The sequence below is a fragment of the Sporobolomyces salmoneus genome (genome assembly GCF_050403485.1).
Source record: "Sporobolomyces salmoneus JCM6883 DNA, S_salmoneus_JCM6883_v1_ctg12, whole genome shotgun sequence".
In the NCBI taxonomy this organism is placed as follows: domain Eukaryota; kingdom Fungi; phylum Basidiomycota; class Microbotryomycetes; order Sporidiobolales; family Sporidiobolaceae; genus Sporobolomyces; species Sporobolomyces salmoneus.
Window position 1 is genome coordinate 360,652 of NW_027481151.1, and position 19,853 is coordinate 380,504.

General features: G+C 51.4%; 7 protein-coding genes across 7 annotated transcripts; 4 read left to right on the plus strand and 3 right to left on the minus strand.

Moving 5' to 3' along the window:
* Positions 1–323: 323 nt before the first annotated feature.
* JCM6883_004775 (SEC61-beta family protein) lies at positions 324–965 on the minus strand (the record flags this gene model as incomplete). The annotated part of the gene is made up of 3 exons (XM_076630860.1): positions 324–420; positions 655–783; positions 904–965. The coding sequence occupies 3 exons, from the start codon at positions 963–965 to the stop codon at positions 324–326; spliced, it is 288 nt and encodes a 95-aa protein (XP_076489284.1).
* Positions 966–2,875: 1,910 nt separating this feature from the next.
* On the plus strand, positions 2,876–5,914 carry JCM6883_004776 (OPT family oligopeptide transporter; the record flags this gene model as incomplete). Its single annotated transcript, XM_076630861.1, has 12 exons — positions 2,876–3,121; positions 3,186–3,308; positions 3,373–3,604; positions 3,669–4,134; positions 4,198–4,458; positions 4,519–4,615; positions 4,675–4,732; positions 4,791–4,894; positions 4,952–5,472; positions 5,535–5,659; positions 5,732–5,782; positions 5,844–5,914. The coding sequence occupies 12 exons, from the start codon at positions 2,876–2,878 to the stop codon at positions 5,912–5,914; spliced, it is 2,355 nt and encodes a 784-aa protein (XP_076489285.1).
* Positions 5,915–6,768: 854 nt separating this feature from the next.
* Positions 6,769–8,060, plus strand: YHI9 (Yhi9p; the record flags this gene model as incomplete). Its single annotated transcript, XM_076630862.1, has 5 exons — positions 6,769–7,040; positions 7,106–7,120; positions 7,178–7,508; positions 7,573–7,683; positions 7,842–8,060. The coding sequence occupies 5 exons, from the start codon at positions 6,769–6,771 to the stop codon at positions 8,058–8,060; spliced, it is 948 nt and encodes a 315-aa protein (XP_076489286.1).
* Positions 8,061–8,513: 453 nt separating this feature from the next.
* Positions 8,514–11,133, minus strand: JCM6883_004778 (uncharacterized protein; the record flags this gene model as incomplete). Its single annotated transcript, XM_076630863.1, has 3 exons — positions 8,514–8,934; positions 9,003–9,464; positions 9,536–11,133. 3 exons carry the CDS (start codon positions 11,131–11,133, stop codon positions 8,514–8,516), a joined length of 2,481 nt encoding a protein of 826 aa, XP_076489287.1.
* A 1,029-nt stretch (positions 11,134–12,162) lies between these two features.
* On the plus strand, positions 12,163–12,432 carry JCM6883_004779 (uncharacterized protein; the record flags this gene model as incomplete). The annotated part of the gene is made up of 2 exons (XM_076630864.1): positions 12,163–12,337; positions 12,404–12,432. The coding sequence occupies 2 exons, from the start codon at positions 12,163–12,165 to the stop codon at positions 12,430–12,432; spliced, it is 204 nt and encodes a 67-aa protein (XP_076489288.1).
* Positions 12,433–13,266: 834 nt separating this feature from the next.
* On the plus strand, positions 13,267–16,223 carry JCM6883_004780 (uncharacterized protein; the record flags this gene model as incomplete). Its single annotated transcript, XM_076630865.1, has 8 exons — positions 13,267–13,798; positions 13,930–13,974; positions 14,038–14,422; positions 14,486–14,627; positions 14,695–15,057; positions 15,122–15,244; positions 15,327–15,381; positions 15,457–16,223. The coding sequence occupies 8 exons, from the start codon at positions 13,267–13,269 to the stop codon at positions 16,221–16,223; spliced, it is 2,412 nt and encodes an 803-aa protein (XP_076489289.1).
* A 733-nt stretch (positions 16,224–16,956) lies between these two features.
* FRA1 (aminopeptidase P) lies at positions 16,957–19,799 on the minus strand (the record flags this gene model as incomplete). Its single annotated transcript, XM_076630866.1, has 13 exons — positions 16,957–16,999; positions 17,088–17,224; positions 17,311–17,463; positions 17,538–17,569; positions 17,688–17,753; positions 17,857–18,026; positions 18,110–18,274; positions 18,348–18,613; positions 18,674–18,894; positions 18,953–19,388; positions 19,466–19,555; positions 19,621–19,669; positions 19,729–19,799. The coding sequence occupies 13 exons, from the start codon at positions 19,797–19,799 to the stop codon at positions 16,957–16,959; spliced, it is 1,899 nt and encodes a 632-aa protein (XP_076489290.1).
* Positions 19,800–19,853: the final 54 nt, after the last annotated feature.

Consider the following 19,853-nt stretch of genomic DNA (forward strand, 5'->3'; position numbering starts at 1 on the left):
AAAACTCATGTTCATCGACACTTTTTCCCTTTCTCCCTCTTCCCCTCTCCCTCGAAAACACACAGAAGAACCAGTACACAGTTACGAATGTAAGACAAAAGAATACAGCACCTCGTGAGAACCCAACGCTTGCTTCCGTCCCTCTTGGCTTTCGACTGCGAGAGTTGGTTCTTGAAGATGAAACCGATTGCGAAGGTGCGAGGGAGAAGTCGAAAGAAGATACGATGTTGACCAGAGGTGAAACGAGGAGAATGGGACAGTGGCCGAGCGGGAAAGGGGAAGAGGAAACGACGAAGGACGGAGAACCGAGTGAGAAGGGGAATCTATTTCGTTAGGTATCGCATCAATTTTGAGGTGAGGTGGAGAGAGACGACGGAGAAGACGAAAACGACGGCGAGGGAGAGGACGATGACTGGATCACTGTGAGCGGGCGAAGGTACGAAAGGGAAAACGAAGTAGTAAGGTCCACGAGGGAGATTGCAAGGGATTCGAGGGAGAATGTTCGCGTCAGCTCTTGTTCTACATACTGGATTCCAGAGAGTAGCTCGTAGCATTCTCGCCTCTCATCAAGCGAGGAAAGGAGCATCGAGTCTCGACACGTCGAGTCGAACTGGAGGATGTGGTCGGACGGACGGAGAAAGCTCGTGGACTTACACTTTGAGTCCAACGTTGTCATCCTGGGTATATAGCCTCATCATCGTACCTGAGCTTCCACCGGCACCAGCTGCGCGAGGTGAGTTAGGTGAATCATCCTTTTTGTCCGTCAATGCCGCTGCTCTCCTCCTGTGAAGCATCGGATCAGTGAGTCAGTACACGTAAGCAGCACATCGTGGCCACAGTAGGCCTAGTAGACGAGATGGGGAGAGACGGAAAGTCGTGTCAGAGAGGAGAGGGGAAACGTACCTCAGTTGGGGACCAGTCGCTCCAGGTACGCGCGCTACAGCTCCGTTCTTCGTATCAGACATCTTCACGGGTTCGGGTCGTTTGGGAGGTGGAGAGAGAGAGCGAGCGACTTCATCGCGCTCGAGTTTCGCGGTCATCTCTTTTCTCGCTTTCCACTCCCTCGACTAACTCGTGCTGACGGACACTGGCGACACGACATTCACGGACGACTTTCGAGGGGCCTAGCCCACCAGACCCGCTCCTCCGTTGCAAACCTCGGGTCCTCGTCTTTTCGACTCCGACTCCCGACTCCCCTCGGCTCACGTTGGTTGGTATATGTGGACCGGAGTTTCGGAGACATCGGAATAGACAACTGTTGAGCATTTCCAGTCGAGGGGAGTGAGAGACTCAGCCTCAGGCGTCCCTGCCTCCTCTTACAAAATGCAGTGTGGAAGAAACCGTACCGTAGGGACGAGGCCGGCGAACTGATTCGTCAAAGTTGTACTATGCAAGTCGATTTTTCCCTGACTTCGCTTCCCGTGTCACAGTCACACCGTCCTACTTCCTTTCCATCTCGAGTTTGTGCATTGCGACGAGGACAATATGACGATGCTCTGCGGACGTTTGCCGATGGCCACCTCTGAAAATAGATCAAATCACACGAGGTTTGACTCGATCTGACTCGACATCCGAACAAACTGCGAGGTGAGTGGAATCCTCTGATTGTTCTGTTTCCCTTCTGTTCCCTCTCTTTCACAGTCAGCAGCACCTCAGCTCCTCGACAAGTGTTCAGTAGTTCGTGGACGCAACTTGAACAGGTCTTCAATGTCTCCAGCTCACATTCCTTACTTCCTGTCCGACGCCCGGCCTTCGACTCGACTTTCGACGATCCGATTCGTCCGACGACAAGCTTTCCGAAGGCAAACACGAGCGATTCGCCCTATTTCGAACCACCTTGAGATCCAGGTTTCTCAAACTTCACGATCCTGTCCCGCTTCAAACTCATACTTCTTTCCGCGACATCTTTTCTTTCCGATGATATGTGCGAGACAAGTATACATAGCATCCGGAATGCAATTCAGTCCCTCTGTGGTCATCACAAAGCTCCAATGTCCTAAGTAGCTCGACGAGAGTACCAGGTGAACAGTAGGTGAGCCATGTCCATCTTTTCGTTCGTCTTCATCTCCTGTCCCCACGATCTGCACACGAGCCGACTGACATTTCTTCTCGTCTGACTCTCAGTCGTTACCACGCTGCTGTTTAGTTTCGATCACGAAGAAAGTCAAATTCTCACCAATCCATGAGAAGGCGGCGTACTGTATCTCCTCCCCTCCCTCGCCTCGTACAATCGCAGGAACTGTAGATACGCCACTCCGTTCCACTGGGTCGTGTGAGAGCCGCCGCATCTGAGAAAGCACGAGGATTCCGAAGATAAGCAGAAATTGAGCCTTGGGGCAACACGAAGGGAGAGGGAAAAGGATTCGTCTCGTGAGTGTTCCAGTTCTCGTCCCATGCTCGTCTCTGCGAGCTCACGAGTCCCATTTCCAGGGGGATAGTGCGGAACCTCGAGGCAAGTGTGAAGATACGACGTGCGACCCTTCTCCGGACAATTTCAGTTGCCTCGGATTTCGACAAACACCTCGAGGTTCACTCGAAAGTTTACGCCGGGACTCGATTTGAAAGACGAGGGAAATTGCTTGGAAGGTTTAAATTCGTATGGTCCCGGATATTTTCTATCTTTACCCGCGTGGTGCACTGATCCGGGAGGAGAAATCCCTATCGCACAAATCGCGCTAGCCCAGCGCAAACGACCCGGCTTTCTCGTTCCCATTCTCTCCCTTTCCTCTCTTTCTCTATATCTCGACACTCTTTCCTCGACCTTACCTCCGACCTTCGACCTCCCGACCCGCCGCCACCCTCTCCTCGAGCCGGCTTCGATCTCTTTTCTCTTCCCAACTTCCTCCTCGAACGGGAACAGTTCCCTCTCAACACGATGGTCTCCGTTCGCAACCCCTTCAAGCGCCAGGACTCGATTTCTGGCGCCATGGCGCCTTCCCTCAACGGCGACAAAGCTCCTTCGCTCGACTCCGACGATATGGCGAAGTCGCCTTACGAGGAGAAGGAGTCCGCCCTCGCCTACGAGCCTCAAGAAGTCGCAGCTGATGGTGTCCACAAGGCCGATTATCTCCATGTCGCCGCGAAGGATATCATGGCGAACGGAAAGGAGCGACCTATCGAAGTGAGCTCGTCTCTCTCTTTTTTATCTTTCTTTACCTGATGCTGACTCTTCCTCGCGTCCGTAGACCGCGGAGGATATCTCGACCCGTTGCATGTCCCTCGAAGATGATCCCGAAATGATCGTTCACACTTTCCGAATGTACTTCCTCGGTATCGGTTTGACTTGCTTCGCCGCCGTCCTTGGACAAGTGAGCATCTGTCTCCTCTTTCGTCCGCGCCTCGTGCAGCGACTGACTCGCACTCGTTCTGTAGATCTTCTACTTCCGTCCCCAAACCGTCTACGTTTCGCAACTCTTCCTCCAAATCATCGCCTTCATTCTCGGTAAAACATGGGCGAAAGTCATGCCCGCCGCTCACCGCGGTCGCGTCTGGAAATTCCTCAACCCTTGCGACTTCACCTTGAAGGAGCACGTCGCCATTCTCATCATGTCTTCGACTTCGGCTTCTTCCGCTGAGGCCATTTCCGTTTTCGCCGCCAACGAACGTGAGTCTCCGCGCTTTGATTTCGTTCTATTCCTATACTGACGCCCTTCACGTCGACGTTGTAGTCTACTACAACATCACCCCGAACTACGGAGTTGCGATTTTCACTTTGCTCGGTTCTCAACTCTTCGGATATGGTCTCGCTGGACTCACTCGATCATTCACCGTCTTCCCTACCTACATCGTCTACCCTAACTTGGTCCCTACTGTCAACCTCTTCGACGCTCTCCACCGAGACAAGGACGAAGGAATGCAAAAGAAGCGTCTCAAGTTCTTCTGGATCGTCTTCATCGCCATCTTCTGCTGGGAGTGGATCCCCGAATTCGTCGCTCCTACCCTTACCGGTATCTCGATCTTCTGTCTCGCGAAGCGTGACTCGGCCTGGTTTACTCGTATCTTCGGAGGATCGAACGGTAACGAAGGACTTGGTATGTTCTCGATCTGCCTCGACTGGGCCTATGTCGGATCTGGAGGAGGATCTCTCGGTGCTCTCTTCACTCCCTTCACTACTCAAGTCTCGCAATACATCGGGTGAGCTCATTTTTCTCATCGAGTTTTTTCCGCTCCGAGCTGACCCTCCTCGCTTTCTCTCAGTGTCGCTCTCTGCTGCATGATCTTCTGCGGAATGTACGCTACCAATGCTTGGAACGCCGCCCAATTCCCCTTCCTCTCGCAAGATCTCTTCTACGCCAACGGATCTCAATACGACCAAAACACGATCCTCAACGCCGACTGGTCCCTCAACGAGACTGCCCTCGAAGAACAAGGTCTTCCTTCCTACGCCGCTAGTAATGCTGTCTACTACCTCGGATGTAACTTGGCTATCGGAGCTACCCTTACTCACGTCGGAATCTGGTACGTTACGCTCTCTCTTGCTCTTTTCTTGACCCGTCCTGACACTCTTTTGTTCTCTAGGTACTGGCGCCCCATCCTCCAAGCGTTCAAGTCTTACCGCGACCGATCTCAGCCCGACCCTCACTACCAACTTATGCGGGCATACAAGGAAGTTCCCGTAAGCTTTCTCCTCTTTTTTCTCTTCTCGAGCTCGGCTAATATGGTTCTTGCGTATAGATGTGGCTCTACGGCGCCGTAATGGTCGGCTCCTTCGCTTGCGCCATGGCCACTTGCTGTATGTTGCTATTCTCTCATACTTCGCCTTTTCAGCTCTGACCCTTCTCTCTCTTCAGACACCGGTGGATCGCAACTCCCTTGGTGGGCTCTCATTGTCGCTTTGATCCTCTCGCTCTTCATGTTCCCCTTCGTCTGTGTCATCTACGCCGTTACCGGATTCGTGAGTCTCCACTTCTCTTTTTCGTCCTTGCGATCCTTACTGACTCTCGCTCTCTAGAAAACCGACGTTCAACAACTCGCACAAATGCTCGGAGCTGCTCTCGTTCCCGGTAACTCGCAAGCCAACTTGTACTTCACCCTTTACGGATACAACTCTTGCGCTCAAGCCCTCAGTCTCGCTCGCGACCTCAAGCTCGGTCAATACACGAAACTTCCTCCTCGCGCTACCTTCGGAGTTCAATGCATCGGTACCGTCGTCGGAGCTATCCTTCAATTGATCATCATGAAGTCCGTCATCAACAACCAACGAGAAATCCTCCTTTCGGTTCAAGGTTCCAACATTTGGTCCGGACAACAAGTTCAATCTTTCAACTCGCAAGCCGTTGCCTGGGGAGCGCTCGCCAAGCACATGTACGGACCTGGATCGACCTACTTTATCATTCCCATCGCGATCGTTATCGGTCTCGCCGTTCCTCTTCCCTTCTACTTTGCTCACCGCTTCTTCCCCAAGTGGGGCTTCGACAAGTTCGTCTCCCCTATCACCTGCTGGTGCCTCGGATACCTCTCGGTCGGAATCAAGTGAGTCGAGAAAAAAAGAAGAAAAAATTCGGAACTTCGCTGACTTGTACCTTTGTCCACAGCTCCTCCGTCTTCACTACGATGTGTGTCGCCATCTTCTCCCAGTTCTACCTCCGACGATACTGCTCTTCGTGGTTCCGGAAGTACAACTTCCTCATGTCGGCTGGCCTTGACGGCGGAACGCAATGTAAGTCGTTTTTCTGATGCGTTTTCGCCCCTTTTGACCTCCTGCAAGTGCTGACATGTCCCTGCTATGTAGTTATGTCATTTATTGCGTCCTTCGCACTCTTCGGAGCGGGAGGCAACGAAGGTGAGCCTTTTTCCTTTTTATCGCACTTTTGAGCTATCGCTAAGAAGTTTGCGTTATTGAGTTTCTATGCCCCACTACGCACTCAACCCTGGGCCCAAGAAGAACTACGATTACTGCATGCGATTGACGTAAAAACGGGATTTTCTCGTCGTTTTCCCATTTTTTTCTCTTCTTATACCTTTGTCTTTCAGTATTAGCCGTACCTTCTTTGTTCATTCTTACTATATCGCCCTGGGATGTCTGTGTGTCGTGTGTAGGATCTCGTGGTACCCTGGAAGCTGTCTACTCTCATCATCCTCCGTTTGATTTCTTCTCTTCTCCGAGAGCTTGACGGTGCCTCTCTGCGTACAAACTCTTCACAAACTCTTCACAACCCGGCTCGTCAAGTCTGCGTAACAATGACGACTTGCAGCAGCAGCTTGTGCACCAGATCTACAACTCGGGAGTCGAACAGGCCTCACTGTCTGGAGTCGAGCAAAGCTTTTGTTGCGTAGTTTCGTTACTTCGACGTGCTCGACTAGCGAGCTTGTACATGTTGCTCGTACATGATGCTCCTCGCACTCGGAACGTGTCCCTAAGGTCGGGGAACAAAAGGGTGAACGACACGAGCTAGAATGAATCCGCGCACGGGCCGCAAAAAGTTATCTGATGTCTGTGAGATTCGAACTCACGCCCTTTCGGACCAGCGGGTCATTCTCAAGAGGAGGATTCACCTTAAGCTGGCGCCTTAGACCGCTCGGCCAAAACACCTTACTGCATTGTAAGCAGCACTGCTTTTGCTATTACTACATTTTCCTTTTGCTTTACTGCCTCTCCGCCTCCTCTGCTGCTGCTCTCCCTGGATCGAACTAACCCGCTTCACTCTCGCTCTGAGCTACCGTATGTAACACTACCGACAAGATCTGGGCTGATGCGAGATCACGTGACTCTCGCTCAAGACTCCTCGACGAGAATCTCTTCTTCCTTTCTCTCACTCTCTCCACACGATGCCCCCTCTCCCGTTCTTCACAGTCGACGCCTTTACCCGCTCTCCCTTCTCCGGTAACCCAGCAGCCGTCATCGTCCTCCCCTCCTCATCCGATCCGACTCTAGATCAACCAACTTCCTCCACCTCTTCTCCACCTCTCGAGGTCGACGATGCGCTATGCCTGAAACTCGCAGCTGAATTCAACTTGTCCGAAACGGCGTTTGCGAGACCATTAGAAGGGGGGACGGAGGAGGAACCAAAGTTTGAACTGAGATGGTTCACACCGACCGAGTGAGCTCTCTTACAGCTCCGCTGATCCTGCTGTTGTAAGCTGACCCCTTCAACGATTGTGACAGGGAGATCCCGCTCTGGTGAGCTCGTTTCCACTTCTCTCAGTATCCTCGCAATTGACTCTCTCCCTGCCAAAGTGGTCACGCAACCCTCGCTACCGCGCACATAATCTTTACCCACCACCATCCTCGCGCCCAGTCAATCTCGTTCCAATCCCGAACTCGGGGGACTTTGATCGCTCGAAGGAATGCAGAGGACGGTTCGATTTCACTCGATTTCCCGAGTTCTTCACTCGTCACCTTATCGGAGGGACATAAACGGAGAGGAAAAGTACTGGAGAAGGTCAGGAAAGTGGTTAGGGAGGAAGATGTGAGGAGGATCGATTGGGCGGATGAGATTGATGGAGTTGTCGTCGAGATTTCAGGGGAAATCGATTTGAAGGGATTGGAAGTTGATCCGGCCTTGCTCGTGAGTTGGGATCCTTCATTTTAGTCGAGAATGTAGAGACTGAGCGAGGCGTCCTCTTCCACAGAGTGGCATCGGAAGTATGGTGATCTTCACGCAACCAGCGCCTCGAGATTCCGGGTTCGATATCTTCTCGCGTGTCTTCGCGCCTGACATCGGAGTACCAGAAGACCCAGCCGTACGTCTCTTCTACTCGTGAATGGAGGAGATCGCAGAAGCCGTGCGAGGTGCTCAAGTTTCTCCGGAGAAGACTTCTCACCTCTCGCGGGTTTTGTGGTCCCCTCTACGTCTCTCTCTCTTGCGCCCACCCATCTGACACCTGTCTCGACTGATCAGACCGGAGCCGCCCACACAGCCCTAGCTCCCTTCTGGCTCTCTTCCCCATCTCTTTCCCGGCTCCCTCACAGCTCAACGATCAAATCCACTTCGACGATTCGTGCGAAACAAGTCAGTAAGCGCGAAGGGGAAATGGAGATTCGGTACGACAAGGGGTTGAAGAGGGTCGAGTTGAGAGGGTGGGCGAGGGGGATGATGAGCGGTGTGATTGAGCTGTAATCACAAAGTCTCAGGCTCTCAGGGTTCGAGCGAGAGAGGGACAGGGACAGGGAGAGACAAAGTTGAGTTTGCTTTGCGAACTGAAAGGAAAGTAGGTATCAATCGATCAACCGAGAGAGAAGAGGAAGCAGACGAATTAGAAGGGAAAGAATTAGTGAACAAGAAAAAGGGAGTCGAGATACCGTACGTCACCAAGTAAAGTAAACTGAAGAGGAAGCGAGGAGTGGAAAGGATAGTAAACAGAGTAAGACAGGGGAAAGAGAGAGAAGAAGAGATACATAGAATTGAGAGAAGGATAATCGAGTTAATCGCGAAAAATTAGAAGAAAAGACACAGAGAAGAGGCGGGGAGGGTATCAAGCACGGGGTCCAGAGGGAAAGGGGAATCGAGAGGGAAGAGTCGATAGTGTACAGGCGGGCCGAACAAAGTTCATGCGCCACGAGATTCGTTTGTTTAACTTTCGTCCATTCCTTCATCACCCTCTTCATCCTCTCCTCGTTCTTCGGCCCTATACTCCCCATCGGCTCCGACGTCCTCGTCCTCAAACGCTGCCCATCCTCCCGAATGAGCGAGAGAAGGAGGTAAATCAGGAATATGGAACGCTGGAGGTCGATTACTAGTAGCGAGTTGCTGTAATTGTTGGGAGAAGTACTGTTGTTGCTGCTGATGTTGCTGATGTTGTTGATGGTGGGAAGAGTTCGAATGTTCGAGAACGGAAGCAATGAGGCCGAGATGGTTGGCAACACTACCGACAGTTCGAGGTTGAGATTGAGATTGAGAGTGAGAATGAGTTTGAGATTGACGAAGTTCTTGGTTTTGTCGTTGAAGTTCGGCGATCTGTTGGGTTTGCAATTCGATGTTCTCCAATAGATAACTGTGAAGTCGCTCGACGGTCAGTCAGGTTCACGTTCTCATCGACTGAGGGTGATCTGGACGACTCACCGAATATATTCGACACTTTTCGCAAGCACGATTCCTTTATTCGGTTTCGTATTCGCCGCATTCGATCCTCCTTGATTCCCCGAAGTCGAAGTAGCCGAAGCAGCACTCATCATACACGCCCCAAATCCACCCGTCGGACTCGTTCCAAAGAGAGAAAGCCCGGCGGGAGGTGGAGGACTCATCAAACTCAAGGAACCGACTCCTGGTGGTGAAGCTCCATTCTCTACATCTCCATTCGCCCCTCCTCCTCCTCCTCCTCGGGAACTCGAACTTGAACGACGTGCACCTCCTCCTCCTCCTCCGAGAGATGAGGAAGAAGAAGTGGAATTGATGAATGATTCAGGGAGGAGAGCGGAAAGTTCGGCGATTCGATCGTTAATGTTGTCACGACGACGACGTTCGACTAGGTTGTGAGATTCTCGTCGTTTGCGACGTTTCTCGGCTGGATCGGATTTACCTCCTCTAATCAGTCACAGAACGGGATTCTCTCAGTCAGTGAGGCTCAAGCTCAGAGAGAAAGGGAGAGGACTCACGAGGGTTTATCGTCCCCTTCTTCTTCCTGAACGTCCTCCAACAGTTGTTGAGACGAGTTCTTCTTCCCCTTCGTCGAGTTCGTCGAAGTAGTTGAATCCGATTTCGATCCGTTCGTCAACGTCGTCTGCGAGTTCAAGTTCGTTCCATGGCCAAATGACGAAGGTGATTTCGATAATCCCGGTCTCGACGACGTCGACGCAGCAGTAGTTGAAGAAGGTGCCGAACTAGGCATAACGATCCCTTGACTAGGTTTCCAACCCGTGATCGGATCCGATTGAAGAGAATCTCCTGTCGAAATCTTCTCGGGGACGGATTTGAGCGCTTGAGATTGAGGTACGAGAGAAGGAAGGAACGAGAGATGTCCGGAGGAGGTACCGTTCGTTGCTTGGGTGAACCAGCCACCGGGACCGGCGAGAGAGGAGGGAAGGGAAGAGGGAACTCCGTTCGGAGCGGAGGGATAAATCGGCATTGAGGAGGAATAGTGGATCGAGGGAGACGGGAGCGGGATCGAAGAAGGTGTAGAAGAGGGGATAATGATAGCTGCGGTACCGTGAGAAGAAGAGGAAGAAGTGGCAGTTGCTGTGGTCGAAGCTGAAGAAACTTGAGTCTGAGACTGATTCGTAGGAGTTCCAGCGTTCGAGTTGCTCCCGTTGTTAGGTGAAGGTCGATCTTGATATCCCGCTGCGGTGGAATTCCTCCTCGCCGAACGAGAACGAGAAGTAGTTCTAGGGGCTTTCCCAACTCCTCCTCCTTGAACCGCGGTAGATCTCGACCTACTCCCCGTACGTTCTTGACTCCCAGTCCCACCTCTCGATTGAGAACGACCTTCTCTCCCTCGTGATGGATTCGTCGTTGGTGGAGAGCGTTTCGAAGGAGGAGGAGGATCGGTCGAAGGAAAGAAATCCGAGATATTCGAAGTCACAGTCGAGAGAGGAGGAGAGAAATGAGGAATCGCAGCGACTGAAGAAGGAGGGTGAGCTTGATCCGGCGTCGTAGATGAATTGTTTCCGTTTATTCCGAAGAAATGAGGTGAAGTTTGACCTTGATGAGAGATTGAACCATGTCGAGCAGCTTGTTGTTGTTGCTGTTGCTGTTGATAGTTCATCGAGGTCGTCCCCAAGAATCCGTTACTACCAGCTGCCGTACCTCCCGTCGAAGTCGAAGTCGAAGTAGAAAAGAAATTGTGCGATTCTCCTCCTCCCGTTCCTCCTCCTCCTCCTCCTCCTCCATTCTGACCTTGTTGTTGCTGTTGGTGTTGACTAAACGAAGCCAACATAGTCTCGATATCCAAATCCGTCTCTGTTAAAACTGAACTCGATCCTCCTCCTTGTCCTGACAAACTGAATCCATTCCATCCTCCATTCGAGTTCGATCCATTCGAACCCGTCAATCCAAACAAGATTGAAGGATCGATTGAACTGTGTCCCTGAGTCTGAGTCTGAGTTTGAGTTGTGGTGGTGAAAGGTGGGGGAAACTGAGGTTGAGTTGAAGTTGTTGAAGAAGAAGAGGAAGGAGAAGGGAGGGGAAACCCGGTAAGTTTGATCGGTTGACGCGTGGCATGTTCCGGTGGCACGTGAGGAGGGAAAAACGCCGCCATCGAGGAGGGAGAGCGTTTGGGAGATCAAAGAGAATTAAGGTCCGATCGGGTTGGGGAGGGGAGAGAGAGGTGGCAGAAGAAAGGGGGAAGGAGAAGAGAAGAAGGGGAGCTAGTCGAGGTCGGTTTGAACAAAGGGTGCGGTCACTTGAGGGTTCTGCAGTGGTTGCTGTGCGCTCGATGAAGGATAGAGGAGAGAAGGTAGACCGGGGTTGAATTCGTGGGACCCCTCGTTCAACGACTCTGCCTACTCGACTCTACTGTACACTCTTCCACTTAGTTCGCAAGCCAGTCGTTCAAATTATTTGGTCGAACACATTTGCTGAGGCGCTACTCTCTATCTCTGTAGTCTTTAAGCTTTATTGTAAGCAGCTTTTGTTTTCAGCTTTCGTTTGACTTGTGTAGTTTCTATTCCAAAAAGAGTTAAAGGTGCGCTAGTTAATTGGCAGCGCCCTGCATTCGGCGGGAGCAGAACGAGAAAGACTTGTTGTACAGTACTCGCACGAGCGAGAGGAGCGGACAAAGCGGACAAAACCTCGATTGAATCGGTTGGACATTCCGTGTCGACGTAGGATAGTGAAAGTGCTTGTACCTTCATCATATCATCGAGGAAGAAGAAGGGAGGAGCAGGGACGGCGGCGAAAAGGAGTAAAGAGAGAGATAAAGGAGGGATGCAGGAAGGGATGTAGGTGAGTTCCCGACAGTGACGACGGCCGAAGTAGTATGGCTTTCACGAAGTTCCGGGACAGCTACTCAAGCGGGGAGGAAGAGAGTCAGTTACAAGAGTAACTTCACTCCGAGATGACAACAAACGAAAACACTTCGCTGCGTCACTCCGACGCCAAACGAGACAGCTCCGACCATCATTCTGACCTTCATATCGCCTTACAACCGCTCGGAATTCCGCTTGCTGTTGTTGGACGGCGTCCAGAAGGGGCCCGAAGTCCGATTCATCAAATCGGCTCTTTCCCTCGTCTCTGTGGAGATCCAGAAGATCTCCAGCGTACTCGTGGTAGTAGATAAAGAACCTCTATGTGGACTCACCTCCGTCCGAAGTCGACAGCGACTGCGAATCCTCCAAACCTCACCGAACTCGACAACTCGCTGTTTCCACTTCTCGAAGCCCTCGGAGAAGCTCCCCTAGCCCCCTATATCCATATCGAGCCTACTCGAACTCATCAAGCGGTTCTCGAATGCTCTAGTTTCCGTGCGTTGAACCATTTCATTTCTTCCTTCAACATCTGATACTGACTCGCTTGATGAGTGCTCGAAGGTGATGGAACATTGTATGAGGGTATTTAGGAGCCGGAGAGTGACGAATGGAGACAGAGGTAGAATGTCAGAAAGTGGATGAAAGTTCAGAGGGAAGAAGATTCGTCACTGAGGGAGAGCAATTTCGAGAGCGCGAACGGGATGAAGAAGTCAAGCTACGCAGAACTGCTCTCGAATCGTACACGACCTCGACTACAAGGAGAACTCGCTACTTGCAAGGGATTGGCGTGCCGCGATGCGTGCCTGACGACAATTCCAAGAATCCCTTCCGAAAATCCTCTCTCAAACTTCATCTCAAGCGACTCCACACCACACTCCTCGACCTCGTAGCTCGCGCATCGGAACTACTAGAAGCTCGTATCTTGCAACATTCGTTAAAAGCACACCCTCTTACCCGAGCTTCGTTCAACAATTTCGAGAAAGTAAGCCTCCCCTCTTCTCGTCTTTCTTCCTCTCTTTGAGCTTGCGGTAGTAGTTCTCGGATTCAAGTATGCTAACGGCTAACGCTCGCAGTAGGACTCCCCGCTGAGAGCTTGACGGATCTCGACTGTTTTCCGGAAACCGACGGTTGAAAGCCTTTCCCTCTCGCTACACAGACTATCGAACCTGTTCGATCTCGAGAGCGACTCATTGAAGATGGAAGGTGGATATAACGAGAGCTGGGGTATTATGGGAGAAGGAAGAGAGGAATCGACCGTCTACCAGAACAGTGCCTTCGTCCCACCCGCAACGACGCCAATCCATTATCCCACGTCGTTCTTCCAGCCTCCGATTCCGTATTCCTATCCAACGGTTGGAGACTACGTTCAACTTCCGTGTTCGCCCTACCCAGCGTCGCAACCTTTCTCTCTCCATCCCTCACGGATGTTCCCTGCGTTCTCCCATCTCCCGTCACCTCCAGTTTCTTCTTCTTCGTATCCCCTCCATCCATCGGAACCGTACTTCGCCGGAACAATTGGTTACGGAGGGCATCCGTTCTCTATCCCTTCGACGAATCATCCTTATCAACCTTCTACTTACCCTCTCCCTTCTCCATCAACCTACCCCCATCCATTCTATTTGAATCCTTCTCCGCAGTTCCCGAACGGATTTGTCGCTCCCGATGCCTTTTCCTCCCATTTCTCTCCATCCTACTCCGATTCAGTCGCGCCCTCCCCGTTCCCGTTCCCTCTCCCTCGGACGACCCCGACTCCGGCGATTCCCCAATCTTCTTTCTATGCTACCGCTGAAGAACACGTGCAGCTCCCTCGTCCTCCTACTTCTGCTCCCTCTCCGCCTGTCATCGTCCCTTCGAGAAAGCGAGGTATTTACGAGGAGAACGTCGAGCTTGGACCATCGGAGAAGCCCAAGAAGAAGAGGAAGGTGTCGAAAGGAAGTGGAAACCGGAACGGAAACGGTAATGGAAAGAGGCAGAACCGAGGTCGTTACGTTCCGACGAGTGAAGAAACGAGGATCATCGAAGGCGAGTTGTCCCGTTCTTATTCAACTTCGATGCGCTCAACTGAAGACAAGCCTCTTTCTGCATAGAAATGAGGCAGAAGCTCCGAGGAAAGCTCACCGAAATCACCTTGTGTAAGCCGAAATCTCGTACTTTCAAAGAAACGGCTACTCACAGCTTCGCTCTCACACACACAGCTGGAGCCACTACAAGTTCAACGGCGTCAACCTCGGATTCGGATCCTCCTCTCATCAAAACACTCCTCGAGAAGATCGCTGCGGTTTCGAGCTTCGAATCTCCAAGCCTCGACTCGCACTCGCCGTCCACTATCAATATCCTCCGAACCCTCGTCAACGCGATCGCGGATCAGTCACCCAACCTTGTGTCGTCGTTCCAACAATTCCTCGTCGACGTCTCCAAATCGGAGATTACCAAAGATCCCGGTATCGCTTCAACCGATCCGTTGATGAAGTTGGATGATCTCGATCGCATCTTGAGAGAGACCGTGATGAGTTCGCTAGAGGGGATGTATCCGAACGAGCGGGACGAATGGTTTCAAACGATTCGCGAAAAAGTCAACCCGTAAGCATTTCTTTCCTTGAGATGAGTTACTCGTTGCTCATCTGACGCATTATGCTCATTCAGGCAAGCTCGATTACTTACTCTACCTATCCTTCACGCCTCGTTCTATCCTCCACTGGATTGGAACATCCAGAAGAAGAGTCGTACGGGAGCACCGAATTGGACCGAAGAACACATTAACCTTGCTCAAAACACCCTAGGGAAAGTACGTGTTTCCATCTGCTTTGTATCTATCCTCTGCTTTGACTCACACTCGACATTTGATCGCTTAGCCGGCAATTTTTGACCAGATCCCGATGCATACGCCAATCGACTTTGAGAACACTTCTCCTCATCCCGACACAATCAAAGCAACCTTCTTGCGTCCAGCTTCCAACCCCGATGACTCTCGCGGTCAACAGTTCGTTCATACTCTTACACGCGAGTACGTCAAGGTCCTTCTCGAGGCAAGGCTTCTCTCAATCGGGATCACACTGGTTGCGGGAGCTCAACCGACAAAGGCGATTGAGAAGGTTTTGACGTCGTTGAAAGGGAAAAGAGGAGTTGGAATTTGTCGATTATCGTGCTCGATTGACGTCGAAGGGATTGCAAACGTTCACGGCTCGTATCCTCGTGGTACTGCTCCCATGCGTTTCGTGAGTCTCTTCAGCCTTATAGAGGTATTCATCAGAGATACCTGACAGTTCTCCCCCTGTACAGATTTTGATCTCGCTGGGTAACGATGTTGTTCACGTCGTATTCGAAAGCGCTCATTATTGCTTCGGCAAGGTCGCTGCGAACAACGGATCTGGGCGTAGAGCCTATTACTCAATGGCTGCACTCGTGAGTGCTCAGTTTGACTCTCCAAGGTCAGTCGTGTTCTGACTCGCTCGACTTTCCTTCACTTTTTCGAACTTTGCGACAGGATGCGATCATGGATCTGATGTATCTGGTCAAGAACAACGAAGAGAACGACATAGGTGCGTCGACTCTGGTGTTTTCTCCTCTCGTGCACAACATCGAATGACCAAGTTTTTCCGTTCTCGTTTCCGCAGCCCGTTCTTCGACTTTCGCATCGACCGCTGCTCCTCAGGCTCGATCGAACGCTCAACATACTCGTAACCTCGCCAAGTCATACGCCGGCGGAGGGCTCTTCAAGCAAAGGAATGCACTTCGGAGGACGGAGATCGAAAACGGATTTTACTATCGACTTGACGAAATCGATCCAATCGTGATCCTCCATCACGTTCGTCAAAGGGACATCTCTGACACCCTTCCTCCGGATACGAGCGAGTACGGAGGACAGTCACTTCTCGGGCACTTGTGTTCGTGTTCGAGTCTTCGAGGAGCCATCAAACGCGCCGAAAACGACCGAACCCTCTCCTCCCTCGGACTTCCTACGTCGAATGAACGAGCAGCCGACACACGCATCAAAAACGATCGAATCCTCTCCTCCCTCGGACTTCCTACGTCGTCTCAAGAAGCAGCCAACAAACGCGCCGAAAACGATCGAGTCCGCTCCTCCCTCGGTCTTCCTACGTCGTTTCAAGAAGCAACCAGCAAACGCGCCGAAAACGATCGAACCCTCTCCTCCCTCGGTCTTCCTACGTCGTATCAAGAAGCAGCCGTCAAACGCGCCGAAACCAACCGAACCCTCTCCTCCATCGGACTTCCTACGTCGTATGAACAAGCAGCCGTCACACGCGCAGAATACGAGCGAACCCTCTCCTCCCTCGGACTCCCTTCGTCGTATCAACAAGGAGGCGCCAAACGCACCAGGAACAACCGAATCCGCTCCTCCCTCGGACTTCCTACGTCGTAGCAAGAAGGAGCCGCCAAACGCGCCGAAACCGATCGTGAACAGGAAGAGGCGTTCCGTCGTGACATTCCCTCGTATGTATTTGTTCGTTCGCATCTCTCGTTTTTTCACTGTCGTTGCAATCTCTGTCTTTTGTTGCTGCAACTTATTTCCTTTCAAGAAAACCTGGTACCACAAGCACCGCCGTACTCTTCTCACGTTCAACTAGGCCGTGAGTCGATTGTCTCCTTCAAGTAAGGTTGTAGGGAGAACTCCAGATCTTTGCTTCATTCTTGTTCAAAGGAGAGAATCCCATTTGTCCAGCTTAGTCATCGCTCGTTGAACCCTGTTATCGAATTGCAAAGCACCCGGGTGCTGAGGCTCTGTGATAGTCGCGCAAGTCGCGGAAATTCACTGCAAAGTTCGAAAAGTCTTGTCAAAAGTGGAAACTCGTTGAGCTTGTTTACAAGCCAACAATGCGATTGCCATATTACACTCAGGAGTTGAACCCGCTCAGAGCTGCATCGAGATCGAACGGAATCGAGCCGAAACAACTTGACGAAGTTTGCGAAATTTATGAGCTTGCTCCCCGTCTCTTTCACTCTTCCTTCCAGCTCGTTCAGGTTCAATCTCTCTCCGGTACTGCACTCGAGTCCAAGGCAGACAACAGGTTACAGACGAACAACGAACGAACAAAACGCGAAAAACAAAAACCCTCGATCCTTTCCCTCTCTCTTTCTCGTCGTCGGCCACACTCTCATCCCTCCCGTTCGAGCGGCTGACAACTCTTCTCCAACCACCTATAAATCACAAGCACAATCCGCGTCAGCCGAGCGTCGCCAGGAAGTATCGAAGGGTAGGAGGAAGGAGTAGAACTGTGAAACTTACTCGAAAGCTTCCTCATCCCCCGTCTCTTTCACGAGCGCTCCAATCTTGTTCATCACCTCGAAGTTGTACTCGTTGACCCAACCGAGTTCGTCGGGAGAGAGTAGAGTAAGATCAATGAGATTCGTCGCGATTGGGCACTATTCACGAGTTCTCATTCACTCCTCGTCAGCTCCCCCTACATTCACGAGCAGGGAACACAGAGGAGATGGATAAGGGGACTAACCATAGTTAAACTCTCCATTCCCAAATACGGCAACCCTCCAAATTGATTCTCGGTTTCTTTCTCGACGATCGCTACGAGGCTTTCGATCCTGATTCCGAAGGATCCGGGTTTGTAATAACCGGGTTCGTTGGAAAGAATCATTCCGGCTTGTAACTACGAGCGCACGCGAGAGAGTGTCAGTCGAGGGTTGTGGCAGAGGGGAGAGAAGGAAAAGAGGGGGAACGGACCTTTGCGTCGTTCGCCGTGAGTTTGGAACCCACTACTCAGAGCAGCGAATGTCAGTGAGTCAGTCATTGCTCGACGGACCAGTCGGATGGAAGGAAGGAAGACGGGACGATCTCGAGCTCGAGAGGCAGTGAGAACAGAAGAGAACTTACATCCTTGAGGTCCTTCATGACAATGCAAGAAGCTTCCTACCCCATGCCCCGTTCCATGATTATAACCTAATCAACCACAAAAGAATGCACAAGAGTCAGCGATCCAAAGCGCGTGCGAAGTGAGCTCGATGGCGTCGTCTCCCGTTTCGAGAGAACACTCGGAACTGACCTAATCCCTCCTTCCACAATGGAGCTCTCGCAAACGCATCCAATTGATACCCCGAAACCGTATCACTCGGGAACACCAACGAACCAATCGCTATATGACCTTGTAATACTCGAGTGTAACAACGTTTTTCTTCCTCCGAGGGGGTACCGAAATGAAGAGTACGAGTTACACTACCGTCACAAGTTTCTGAACTGTCAATTCCAGCTCGCGAGGAGAGAAAGGAGACGAGAGGGAAAAGGGAGACGGGACGTACTCGGTAGTTCCATCGAAAAATTGAGCTCCCGAATCACAAAGATAGATTTGGTTCTTGTCGATGATTTGTGAATCAGTTTTCGAAGGAGAATAATGAATGATCGCTGCGTTTGGACCCGTCGAAGAAATCGTCGTGAAACTTAATCCTTTGAATAGAGGTAATTGTCTGCCCATCCATCTCCTCTTTCACATCAGTTCTGCCCCTAACTCGATCAGAAGTCGAGAGAGTGGGTCCGTACGATCTGAAGTCCTCCAATTTCAACGCAGCATCATATTCCGTCAACTCGATTCCATCCCCTAAACGTTTCTCTAACCAATTGAAATACCTCACGAGGGCAACTCCATCCCGTTTATGACATTCCCGGAAGCCGGAGAGTTCGGTAGGGTTCTTGAGTGCTTTGAGAGCGGTTATCGGGGAGAGATGAGAGGGGACTATCGAGGTTAGGGAGAGGGAAAGAGAGAGGGCGGTGGAGAGTGAGGTACGGGGTGGCAGCAGGACGAGTTCCTACGACCATTTACTGGAGATCAGTGAAAGTAGGGGAGATGAGAGACGAATCGAGCTCACGTTTGGTGAAAGTTTCCCCTGTAATTCGCGACAGAATTCGTTCAATGCTTCGTAAGGTTCGATCAAGAGGTTGAGTTTCATCAAGTACTCGTAGACTCGCTGAGGTACTTGATCGAGATCGATGAATAGAGTAGGTTTCGAGGAAGAAGAGGTTGGGAGAGCGAGGTAAGAGAAGAAAACGGGGTTGTAGGCGATATCGTTACCTCGAAGATTGAGTAGCCCTACATCACCAGAGTATCAGTCTGTGATCAGCGAGCGAGCGAGAGGGAGGGAACTGACAAGCGATTTCATCCAGTTGCGAGATAATCATCCCCCAACATTTCTTCCCAACACTCTTCGAATCCGCTTTAAACACATCATCCTTCCTCAACCTCGCTCTAACTCTCTCAATCTTCCTCTCTGCCGATTCTCCCGCAAACTTTTCCTCCAACCTAAACACTTCTTCCTTCGGTCTCTTTGGTCGTTCTTCACCCCAAACTTGATCAACGAGGTTCTCCTCAATCGGCACGAGGGAGATCCCGCGTAATTCGAGAGAGGGGAGGAGTGAATTGTATTCCGTGATGGAGAGGAGGTTTGGGTCTAACCCGAGTCGAGAACCGGAAGGGAAGAGCTTGGAGGAATGAGAAGAGGTAGAGAGGAACTCGGTCCAAGAGGGGACGTTGGGGAGTCCTTGTTTGAACAGAGTCCATTCGGAGGAGATCTCTTGTGCTGCTTGCTGTAGCCACGAAGGAACGAGAAGAGGTTAGAACGGGGGAGAGAGGAGAGAGGAAAAGAGAGGAGATTTCGACTCACTTGGTGATATCTTCCGTCGGTCCAGAGTAACGCTTCTTGTTTGTGTACGATCGCAGTACCGGCAGAACCAGTGAATCCAGAGATCCATGCCTGTAAAGCAACACAGTGTCAGGTCCTGCCGCGGCAGTGAGAGGGAAGGGAAGGGAAGGACTCACTCGTCTTTCATCGCATTCTGCGAGGTACTCTGAAGCGTGTCGATCTCCACTACTCATGCCTAAAGAGTCAGTATAGTCTCAGGCTGATCTAGGCGTCTGTGTACTCACGAATCTACGAGATAGGCGTCAATCTTGTGTTGATCGAACAGCGAACGAAGTTGCTTCAAACGAGTCGACATGGTTCGTATACTGAATGCTTGTGGTCTGATCTGAGTCGAGAGTAGATTCAAGCT